At 32.9% G+C, this 12,240-nt stretch overlaps 1 protein-coding gene across 6 annotated transcripts in view; it reads left to right on the forward strand.

Annotated features, from left to right (window-relative positions):
* Window positions 1-12,240, forward strand: part of LOC124359162 (glutamate receptor ionotropic, kainate 2-like) — a 145,606-nt gene that overhangs the window by 97,910 nt on the left and 35,456 nt on the right. For 3 of the 6 annotated variants that reach the window (XM_046811667.1, XM_046811666.1, XM_046811668.1), the window contains exons 6-11: window positions 550-603; window positions 1,686-1,850; window positions 2,874-3,026; window positions 7,493-7,696; window positions 8,782-8,985; window positions 10,256-10,456. In XM_046811667.1, the coding sequence (XP_046667623.1) occupies window positions 550-603; window positions 1,686-1,850; window positions 2,874-3,026; window positions 7,493-7,696; window positions 8,782-8,985; window positions 10,256-10,456 (981 nt within the window). The remainder of the gene's footprint in view (window positions 1-549; window positions 604-1,685; window positions 1,851-2,873; window positions 3,027-7,492; window positions 7,697-8,781; window positions 8,986-10,255; window positions 10,457-12,240) is intronic. The other 3 variants (XM_046811671.1, XM_046811669.1, XM_046811670.1) reach the window with 2 other exon arrangements.

Genomic DNA, 12,240 nt, shown 5'->3' on the forward strand with positions numbered 1-12,240 from the left:
AGTTGTGGCAGGATACATTACACAGTAGCTTGAAATAGATCTAAGAACAGCAATCAGTCCCTATCGTTATATTTATTATCCGATTGTGAAAGTACGTTTTATTAGATAAAGTAACACCTTGAATATTATGTTTGAAGTAACAAATTTACTATATACCTTTGATTAGTGTATCACGTCTCTGTACACTTTAAAGTCAAACTCTCTATATTGAAGTTTAAGTAATTGGGTTAATGAATTAAAAACAATACTACTTCAGTTAATTTAAATATTTTATTTGATAACCGCGAAAATATTATTATGAAAGATCAACTTAATAAATAATCAAAGAAAATGTATACTGTGAATTATTTGTGATGGGATATATGAGTTAAAGCTATGTAAAGAATATACTTGATCATTGTTCACTGTTTTGCTTCATGTTGTCTCTAAGGCATGCACCATTAAATTTTTAATAACTGATAGATTTAGTTTAACTACCTAATTCAGTAAAAATATAAAGATATTATCGTTGTGATTTTTCAGTGTATAATTTACTATATGTATTTACAGATATTGCAACTACAAATGAACGATTACAAATACCACTACTTGTTCACCACTTTTGTAAGTACACTTAATGACCTTCCTTCGATTTATGATTCAAGAACATAACGTTTCCAACTTTTCAGAAAATTGGGACCTTTATTCGAAAACAGTTTGCAAACTTTTTGAAATTCTAATGAATTTAATCTGAAAGTCTGTCTTGGAACTGATTTATTTGGACATTTATATTCGTATCTTGTCACTAGAGGAAACTTTATGGTGGATAATTCTAGAGTGTAGAGTTGTGTGCGGTGAACGTCGCGATGTTACGGCACTGTGACGTGCCAGCAGAGCTGGCTCTCCCAACTCTTTAACTTTATCACAACTTTGTTATTACACTGTTGTATATTGCCTGCACAGCCAACATCTCTTTAATGTATATTTCGTATCACCAAAGTAATCCCCAGTGATGGCAGTTAAAAGCTTACAAGAGCTCACTTTTAACAAGAAATTAAATACCTCTCGTAAAAAGTTTCCGTTTGTCTTTCTGCTCATATAACGTTTACTGAACTCTTCCTGAGTTTTAATTTCACCTGGTCGCCTTTCAATAATAGCATTCTAAGTGTTTTACTTGAATTGTCCGTTTAAGTAGCAAATACTCGAATGAAAATTAACGTATGCACAACAATTGTAATGTTATCTTAAAGTAACATGTCTTTTCACTCATATTTAGAGCTACTATTAATTTGTAATAAAACGAAATAACAAATAATATAATAACATATATATATATATATTATATATATATATATATATATGTATGTATATGTATATATGTATATTTTAACTAATATATATATATATATATATATATATATATATATTAGTTCAAATAATTGTTAATATAGGGTGCTTATGAAGGCAAATTCATTACTAAATTTTGTCTGCATTTCTTTATTTATATTGTAAAAATCTAGTTTGAATATTTTTTTATTTAGTGTTTGAATTTAAAAATAATTTAGGATACTTTAATAACTATTAAGAAGTTCAATATTTAATTTAACAATGTTGATGAACAACTATTCCATTTCTATTGTAATTTTATTTAGATTTACATTAAATATAGTTCTAATTATTTGTATAAGAAACCTTGATATGTGCAGGATATAGAAACATTTGATCTTGAGGACTTCAAGTACAATTTTGTCAACATGACTGCGTTCCGAATTGTGGATGCTGAAGATGTTGGCGTAATGGAAATACTTAAAGACATGGAGAGGTTCCAGTCTAATGGACAAAGCCTTCTAAATAAATCTAGGATAATACAGGTACTTTTCAATAGAATTGAAAATGATAAATTTTATGGGGTTAGTTTTACAAATTTGAACAAACCAAGTTGTATATTTCATAGAATTTTGTGTGGTAACCTCTAGAAATTCTACGAGATAACATGAACGTGTAAGGATATAAAACTGTAGGCATAGTTATTAAGTTGTTAATGACAAACACTATCACAGTTCTTATATTAATCATTTAAACAATACAGCGTGAAAAATAGCTAAACAAGCAGCATAACATGCCTGTGGAGTCCAAAATAGGGCAATGGCATTATCTACTGAAGTTTATCTCGTCTGACTGAATTAAATAAAACTCGTATTTTGGAACCAATTCTGTCAATAATGTGTAATAGTTAAAGATGCCATGTATAACCATCTGATTGTTTGTGTGATTACACCTTTGAACTGTCTGAATTTAAAAAATAGTACTATTTTAGTGAAAATTAGATGGTAGAATACACACCTCTAAATCACTTTATCTTTTCTGCGTAATATGTTAAATATAACTAAATGGACGAGAGCCAAACGAAACATTTGGGAAATGATCGCATTATATAAAACTTGAGCATAAATAACTTGTAATCTTAAATTATTCTAAGGACAGTTTTAAATTGGTTGATGTCTATAATGATTAAGTTATAATGTGTTTTTACATTACAAATACCTTTATATGACCCACTTTAGCTGCCATTTCTAAAATAGTATTCAGTCAAGTAACAACTTAAGAATTCTCTTTAGATGAGTAGCTACTGAATAATTTCATCCTCTCAAGTTTACATACTCTGTAAATAATTTCATACTGATTTGTAATGGAAATTTGGGCTTTTAATTCTTGGAATGATTTTGGAGAGTATTTAACGTTCGAACTCGTAAAATAGTGCCACCTTATGCCTCATAACTAAATTTAAATCGACAACCAATAAATATCCCTCATTATACTAATACAATATTGGTGGTTTAAATAATTGTAGTATTTGCATAGATGTTAATTTAACTGCATTATGTGATGTTGAGGCTGAGCCAGCGCTGATGTACGACTCGGTCCACGTGTTCGCTCTCGGTCTGCAGACCTTGGAGCAGAGCCACTCCTTGGCGCTGGCCAACGTGTCCTGCGACTCAGAGCAGCCCTGGGACGGAGGACTAAGCCTCATTAATTATATCAACTCTGTAAGCAATATTACTCGTTCATATTATCTAAAGTGATAAGGCGTGGCCACCCTAGCATGGACAATCGCTACATCATGAATGAAATGACTCGAATATTGAAAACTTCGTAGCTAGCCAGTATCCTACAGAAATCTATATTTTTAAAAATTGCTGAGGACCTACTAGGTAAATTAAGTAGAATTAAATTAAAGTTATTTAATTCCTTAATTCTCACTCAATTTTGTTATTCCTCATTGGATAAACGTTATACACACACACACACACACACACACACACACACACACACACACACACACACACACACACACACACACACACACACACACACACACACACACACACACACACACACACACACATTCACACACACACACACACACATATTCACACATACCCTAAAAAAGACTATACTAAAAATAACTTCAAGGCAGTACAGTGCAGTCAACCAACATTGACAACACAATATGATTACGGGGCCGTAACAAGCTTCTGAGTATACGTCACAAACGGAGCGGACGTATCCTCAAGGTACTTCTTTGAGCGGTGCTACGTACGCCATTGCGGTGCCGTCCGTCATTGTCTACACGAGTTTTGCAACGTAAGCTATTAATGATACACGCTGTTTATTGTGCCCGCGCCTGTATTCTTGCCTATTTTCCAGTTCTTAAAGATATATTTTAGCACAAATTAATGAATCACTCTGACAATAAAAATTAAAAGTTGTGTCCAAAGTAAATTATATTAGTCGAAACACGTGGATATGTTAAATAAACTCCTAATTTATGCCCTTTCAACTGGTCTATCGGGATAAGAAGCGTTTAATAATTTAACCCTGCGCTACTCGCGTGATGTTTTGTTACGCCAAAACTCGCACGGGCTACAGTTGTAGCCCACGACTTTTTTTATTTTTGTACAAGGACATTTAGCTTTAGCACTGTTTTAGATATTTTTTATTATTTAAAACATATATTCTTACTTAAATTAATATTTCAATTTATTACACAACAACAATTTTTAAATCAAAAAATAAAATTGTAAAGTTACGTTATTTTGTACTTTGCTGGTTTTGAAAATTGCCTATCTTTAAGGTCGTAAAACTTAAAAAAAGTTCAGGACATGAATGATGGAAAAATACTTCACTTATAAACATGTTTATTACAAAATCAATAAAATATATAAATTAGTTTAAAAATGGCTTATTTACATAAAAGTCAATATCTTACCATTATATGTACATTACTGAATCTTTTTCATTTTACAAAAACTCTTGAATTTACATTATAAGGTTCATTTGTTGTAGACTATAACATAAAACTCTTCATTCACTGTTGCGACAGGAATGACAAACAAGCGAAGAGTGGTCAGGGCAAATCTTGTAGCCACATTTGTCACAGCATTTCCGTGCAGATTTTTCACGTGCTCTGCCACATAAATAGCAACGGCCCACTCTGATATCTTGTGAGATAGGTTGACGTCTAGGTTCTTATATTCCCAAAATTCGCCTAGCTCGAATTTTCATTTCAGTGGGTAACACTGAGGATTCCAGGCGTTTTCTGATCTGGGGATGAAAAAGTTCCCAAGCAAGATGATCTAGAAATTCCCTTCTAGGCATTGAAGTGTCCATATTGTTGAACTTGTAGATGCGTGAAGCATTTATTGCTGCATTATTCACAAGCCCAAAAAAATTACCATAGGCCAGCGCTTGGTGTTTCTTGATACATCATACTTAGCACACATTTGGTCAACTACATCGACTCCAACCTATGTACGATTGTAGAATGTAACTATTCTCTGGCCTTTTTCAACTCCCCATTGTATAGACCAATGGTTTGGTCACTGTGCATTGTCGAGAGTAGGACGACTGCCCTTTTTTTCTTCAGGCAATAAGATACAAGTTTTTTTTTGTGGTGTGCAAATATTGAGGAATATAATTCTCGGCTTTTATTTGCCCTAAGATCTTCGGGTATGCCAATTCTGTTAGACCTCAACGTACCAACAATAGTCAACTTTTTTCTTCAAATAATTTTTCAGCCAAAGGTATTGAAGTAAACCAGTTGTCAATTATAATATTCCGATTTGTTCCTGCAACTAGCTCACAAATTCGAGTTGTTACGTCCTCTGCAGACTGTGACACATTGAAAGGTCCTGGAGGCTGCTTAGCCACATAAACTTCTAAATTACACACATACATGGTTTTTGCACAAACTAAGGAAAAAACCTTGATCCCATATTTTCCTGGTTTACTTGGAATGTAAATCTTGAATTGGCAGTTGCCTGTAAACTTGAACAATTGTTCGTCAACAGTGCAATACTCACTGGGTGTGAAGAACGTCCTAAATTACTGCACAATTACATCAAAAAACGATCTAATAGGTGCTAGATTATCTACAGCTTTTCTTTGTGGACGATCTCGAATATCATCAAATCGCATACACCTCATTAGAAAATGTAAACGATTTTCATTCATTGTCAAGTAACACGATTCTACGCCACTTCCACGATTATTGTCCCAAATATGCTTTGTGTGTGTCCTTCAACTGCCGAAACAACCAGAGAGAAGTAGAATTCCTATAAAAGCACGAATTTCAGTCTTATATATTGGTCTTGCATCTCTTTCACGCTCAAATTGGTCTTTTATACCTAATATGTAAATGTTAGTTCCATTTACTATCATTTCTATAACATCATCATCAAAATATAAATTAAAACAATCAATCTCAGTTTTAGTGTTCCGAGCCTCACCTCTAGGCCCGGGCGATCGCAACACAATGTTTGATGCCCTTGTACGAATGTTAGATGGATCAAGAGGACACTTATTCCACTTCATCACTCTCTTCTGTTTGTCCTTTGAATAAAAAACATTACCTAAAGGAGTATTATCTTCATTATCACACTCACTCATGTCCTGTGGACTGGAAGGGGAAGTAGGCGCCATTTCTGCATCTTCTTCATGGGGTAAATGGATTTCTTCTTCCACATGATCTACTTCTCCATCATCACTGTCCACGGCAACGCAATCCTCCTCATCAGAGCTTAAAGGATTGTCAAACTCATCAAGAATATCTCGTTTGGTCAATCTGGCACACTTCGGATTACTCATGACACAAACACTTGCGCGGGCTACAGTTGTAGCCCAGATCACTTTGAAGTAAAACCACACGGACACCTTTACTCTATGCAGTGCAAGAGCACACTGACTGGACTGAGCAGCTATTGGTTTGAAGGTACTGAGGCTCCGACCATCCTAGGAACACATCACTCCTAGTAGTAGGTGAACAAATTACACTGGGCTACACATGTAGCCCGCGCGAGCACCGCAGGGTTAACTACTTCATGAACAAATTCCAGGTTCACCATAAAACAATACCATATCTATTTTATCTTCACTTGACTGAGACACTTTTATGTAAAAAAGAAACGTAGCATAGTACTTGGACTGAATGTGTCTCACTTACTAACTGGTAACCTATAAAAGGTAACATGGGAAAACCAGCCATTGGTATTCCTAGGATTTTAATGGACTTCAGTCATACAAAACAAAACTTAATAAATGCTATGTTATTTATCGTTGTTGATGTTTGTTGAATCTTGCAATAAATTGTTTTAAATTCTCACAATAACTAGTGAGTGAATGTTTTATCTGCCTTTTAATAACTTTAAATATAACATAAATTGTGGGGGTTTTATAAAACAATTCAAGCTTTAGTTAGAGACCATACGGGTGTATATTAAGTCCTGATACGCCTTAAACATATCCTAAACATACGGATATATCGATATACAGTCTTCGCCGTATTTATTTAAATACTTTTTGGATTTTTGTAAGGATAAAAATATCCCCTACTTTCCTAAGTGGGGTATAAGAGGGTAACTTAACATTTTAAAACTACAAACCCTTCTACTAAACTAATGTTACCCGTTTCTATACCCTTTGAAAAGGACGGTAGAAATTGGTTTATTATCATTGAAATCAATAAAAGCGTTTTAATAGGTATGGAGAAGGTTTTACATCGATGTCTCAATCCGTTTTGAATATATCCTGGCGTATCAGGACTTTATTTACACCCTGTATATACCAGATTGAGATAGTTTGTATTACTAATGTCAAAAACTAATAAGCATTCTTAGGCTTCATTAGAGTAGTCTATAAATGTAAAGATATAAAAAGTATTGTTGTTTGTTTTTAACTTGAACTAAAATTATTGAATAGTGTCATTCTTATATTCCTCCATATGACTTTTACCACTGTTATTATCTACGGCGTTTTCATACATGTGGGAGACGTTCATAATACCCTAATATGATCTTCATTTAACGTGGCAAGTACTTTTAATGACATTTACGTGAAGTAGTATTACATTTATTGGTAACTTATATTGAAATATGTTTGAATATACTTTAAGATATGTATTTCTATGAATACCTAGTGTTAAAAATAATAATCCCATCCCATTGTATGGTTGTAGGTCGAGCTGAAAGGACTGAGTGGACCAATAGAGTTTAAAGAAGGTCGGCGGATCCAGTTCAAACTGGATCTGTTGAAGCTGAAACAGCACTCCTTGGTGAAGGTCGGAGAGTGGAGCCCGGCCACCGGGGTTAACATATCAGACAAGGCTGCCTTTTTTGACTCCGGCACCATGAACGTCACTCTGGTGGTTATCACTATACTGGTAGGATGAAAATAATACCATAATTATAAATTACCTATTCATTTCCAATGGTCGTATTTTAGGTTCATGTTTTTATTTCAGCATTCTGTTATAAAACCGTATGAAAGCTAATTTGTATTTGCCTGTCGTGATTTATAATCTTAGATAATTTACGAGTTTTTATAACCAAGAATAAAAATTACGGGAAACTGTGCACCAACGTTTTCAATAAAGCTAGTTGAGAAATAGGACAAGAATTGTTAATTAATTCTGTACTTTGGATAGATAATTAAATGCTTCTTTGAATGGTCCATAGAAAGGATATTTATAGGTTTCCGTGCACATCTTAAGTTTATACACGTATGATACTTTTTGGCCCAATGCCATATACAGAAAAAGATTTATTTCTTTATAAATACGGTTTTAAATATTTGCTATTTCAAATAATTAGCATTCACACTGCCTACTTTTTATAACTTCCAAAGCATCTCAAGCTAAATTTTATAATTTTATTTTATTTTGCACTTTACTAGTTTGTTAATGAAGCCTGTTATTAACCAGTCTTAACTTGTGTACTAAAGGAAATACTGTTTGTATTCGTATACAATTACGTATACAATTAAGTAGTTGTCGAAAATAATTCCGTTATTATTTAATTTAAATTACATTATTTTTATACTATTATTTGCAAAATTTTGTTAATATTATTTTTAATTTGATACGAATTTATTTTATAACATTTATTTTGACAACTTGTTATGGTTATGTCATGATTGTCTAGGCTACTTATAAAATTTCAATATATAATCCTGTATTCAAAATCCATTAAATATAATATAATTTGCTTCATTTTTACACGCTTTTAAACTTTTAGTAATTTAAACTACGTTTATCATATCCAGCTATTCCAATATTCTTTTGTGATTTTTAAAGGTTTTTAAACTATAAAATATTTATACAGTTTCATTTAGTTACCTGTTGATTTTATAAATGTTTTAGTCACATGCATTCATCCTTATACATTTATTTTAACATTTTATTTTTTTTTTATTGAGTTATTGTTATTTTTATTTACATGCTTATGAACATTTAAAGCTGTGTGACAGGAAATACCTTACGTGATGATGCACTACGGAAAGAACTACACCGGAAATGCACGTTTCTACGGCTTCTGCGTGGACTTACTAGAGCGCGTTTCGAAAGAAGTTGGGTTTGATTACATCCTGGACCTGGTGCCAGACCGGAAGTACGGCGCACAGGACGCGGAAACCGGAGAATGGAACGGCATGGTGCTGCAACTCATGAAACATGTATGTGCACGTAAGGTGCTGATGACGCAGAGACTCCAACACACCCGTATTGCATCACTTTCACCGCTTGTCCTCTATATTATTTATTAAGTCCACACTTCATTATGTATCAAGTGGCAAACACTCAATATAGCTTGTTAATATCGCTTTCCCTGTAACTCTTGAGAAATTCCAAAGAACGTGTTAAGTACTGTAGATGTAGATTGTAAACTTAGATATAATAACCAGTATTGCAACTCACACGTAATTGTGGTTGATTCAAATTTTCACATTCATACATATATAATACAGCGATAAAAAATAAACTTATAATATTTATACACTTTTCAAAATTACAGACTTGTCAGTCAAGTACTTGTAAGTCATAGATGTACTTACAAAATAACTGACAGGTATTATAAAATTAAAAATATATAGGAAACTGAGAATCGAAGGATTTGTCAGAATGTATCAAAGCCTTGCCAACTAAATCAACAAAGAATCTTCACCACAGTTTCAGACATGATACGTCATATGATTATAGTCACTTTGTTTAAAATGTTGGTTATTTTCCAGATTCCTTTATGCAATCATATTAATGACTAATTCATTTCAAAATGCCTTTATTCTTGAGCGCATTTTAGACAACTACTGTTTTTAAAATCAATTTAGGTCAACAATTAATGCTAACAAAAACTAAAGAAACTAGTTAAACACAGCTCGGCACTCACAACATAGTCCATGTTGATTAAACAACCGTTCATATGACGCATGCCCATATACAATTCGTAATTATATTTTTATCCTTATTTTTCCCCCCCAAAATCAATAAAATTTCCTCTAACACTGCACTAAGAGTAAACCATGTACTTTGCCTTGATGTCACGACAAAGTAAACAGTGTCAAGCTTCTGAGTCTTTTTTATAAGTGTTATGGCGAGAATGGACAGTGTAGCAGATGGATGGATGACAACATGATTTTATGATGCCCTTATATAGGTATATACTGCCAGTTATAAAAAATAGCACATTAGCAATACTATTTTTAAAAGTAAAATATTCAAACAATATTTTTAATTAATCAACCTCACACTTTGTATTTAATCACCCACTAACAGAACGACTTTGCGTTGATTAAATATAGGCAGGTTTGTTTGTAAAGTTAATACTTGAGTTTGTACATATTAATATTGGTTTTAGATGTATTAATAGCAAACGTTGTGAGACCATTATGTACGCTATCAACACACCCTGTAGATACATGATCGCTGTTGTTCCCTTCCTCCTCGTAGGAAACCCCGTATGTGATGATGAAAGCTCTCGAGAACACCAGCACCCCTCGCTTCGAGGGTTTCTGCATAGATCTGCTGAAAGAGATTGCGGATATGGTAGGTTTCGAGTACCGGATCCAGCTGGTGCCTGACGGCAAGTACGGAGTGTATGACCCAGACACTGGGGAATGGAACGGGATCGTTCGTCAACTCATGGATAAGGTAAGTAGATTAACAATAAACAACTAATACTTGATTTAAATTTAAATTGAATAACCACTAGCGGAATAAAAACACTTATGTATCACTTACACATCATCACCGCATAGTTTTGTAATACATTTTAAAAAGTTATTTTCTTAAACCTCCCCAATTGCTGTATATTTTTATTTCAATGTTCTCAAAATATGCTAGTTGCCGTATATGTGTTTATAATAGTAATATATTTGTTGGTAAGTATTAACATTTATTTAAAAATGTAGCTGATTATGTAATAATATAGTATGGTATGAGTTAAATTTAAAATATAAATGTATTAAAAAGTTAATAAGCAAAATGTAGCATATAATAGATTGAGAACAATAAACTAGCAGATAAATTAATAGAGTGGAATAATCCGATGTCTAAAACCTTGGAAATGCAACTACTAAACCAAGACAATCAATATAACTCAAACCAAACAAAAGTTAGAGGTTTGTTGACTTTCAAAGTTGTAAGTAAATCAGATGAGGTCTTATTAAAACTTTCTTATGTCTCATTAAACTAATGAGTTAACTTAAAATTGCCATAATTTGGTTGAGATTTTCATTACGACTTTACAATCAATGGAATTCAAGGAAAGTTATCTTGTCAGATGACTGTTTCACCGTCAAACGCTCATCACCAAGGCGGAAATGCGCGCAGCTTTTGGCGGAAACTAGATGAGCGCGCGCGACACTCCGGAAATTTGGCGTTCTCGTCTGTCGCAATAACCTTATCACTCAAACGGAATATTGCTGTGATTCAAAATATTGTGCATTTTCACCGAGAAAACTGTGCTGTTTTATTGAGCGTTTTGTTTAGTGTCTGATAATTATCTGTCAAAGTATCGAATGCCAGTAATGTAATTATGCATTATGTACGATTTTAAAATGTAAGGAGTGAAACGTGTGTTTAGATATTTTTATTTGGGTCAGATCTAACAATTTAAATCAAATTTTCAGATGCTTTTAGACAGCTTTCATTGAAACATTTTCTCAAAATATATACTCCATGGGAGTAAGACTAGCCCACATTAAAATTTAATATTTCCAACTTTCAGTGATCGCAATATTAAATTTCCATGTGAAAGTCTACTAAAATAATAAATGTCTTATCGTTAGGTGAAATAGACTCTTAAGAGGGAGGCAAATATAGGCTCCCTGCTTGTAACGCACAGTGGGGATATCGTGTTCACTTTACACTCTACATGAGGCAACATCCCCTGAACAAATTAATCTGGGGTCCAGCCATTCTCATAAACCTCCTTTATATACCTCGTTTTCAACACCCCTATCCATACTAACTACCTTCCTCACAGAGCTTCTGGTATTAATTTGTAATTTTATCAGCGTAGCATGCACAATTTATCTGCAGACATTAATTTCAATATGTGAAATCATATTAAATTATGAAATATGTTAAAAGTATTATATATAATGAACTATACAAATAATAATTAAAATCATGAGTTCTGAAAACTTAACCATTACGCTTAGCATAATGACATTGTAAAATGACATTTCACCTGCTTTTGTTATCATTTAAATTAAATTTAATATATTTTGGCAGCAATATATTTTGAGATCGTTTACGACCTTAAGAACCTTGTAGTATTCTTATCCGGGATAGTAATACAATATAATATATATTTAAAATCAATTACATATGGAAATGTTATGCATAAAAAAATATTCCTAATAAATGAAATGATCTCATTTCCTTATTTATTAACTTAATACTTTTATTATTTATAAGCTACTAACTTC

Source organism: Homalodisca vitripennis, chromosome 4, assembly GCF_021130785.1.
Source record: "Homalodisca vitripennis isolate AUS2020 chromosome 4, UT_GWSS_2.1, whole genome shotgun sequence".
Lineage (NCBI taxonomy): Eukaryota > Metazoa > Arthropoda > Insecta > Hemiptera > Cicadellidae > Homalodisca > Homalodisca vitripennis.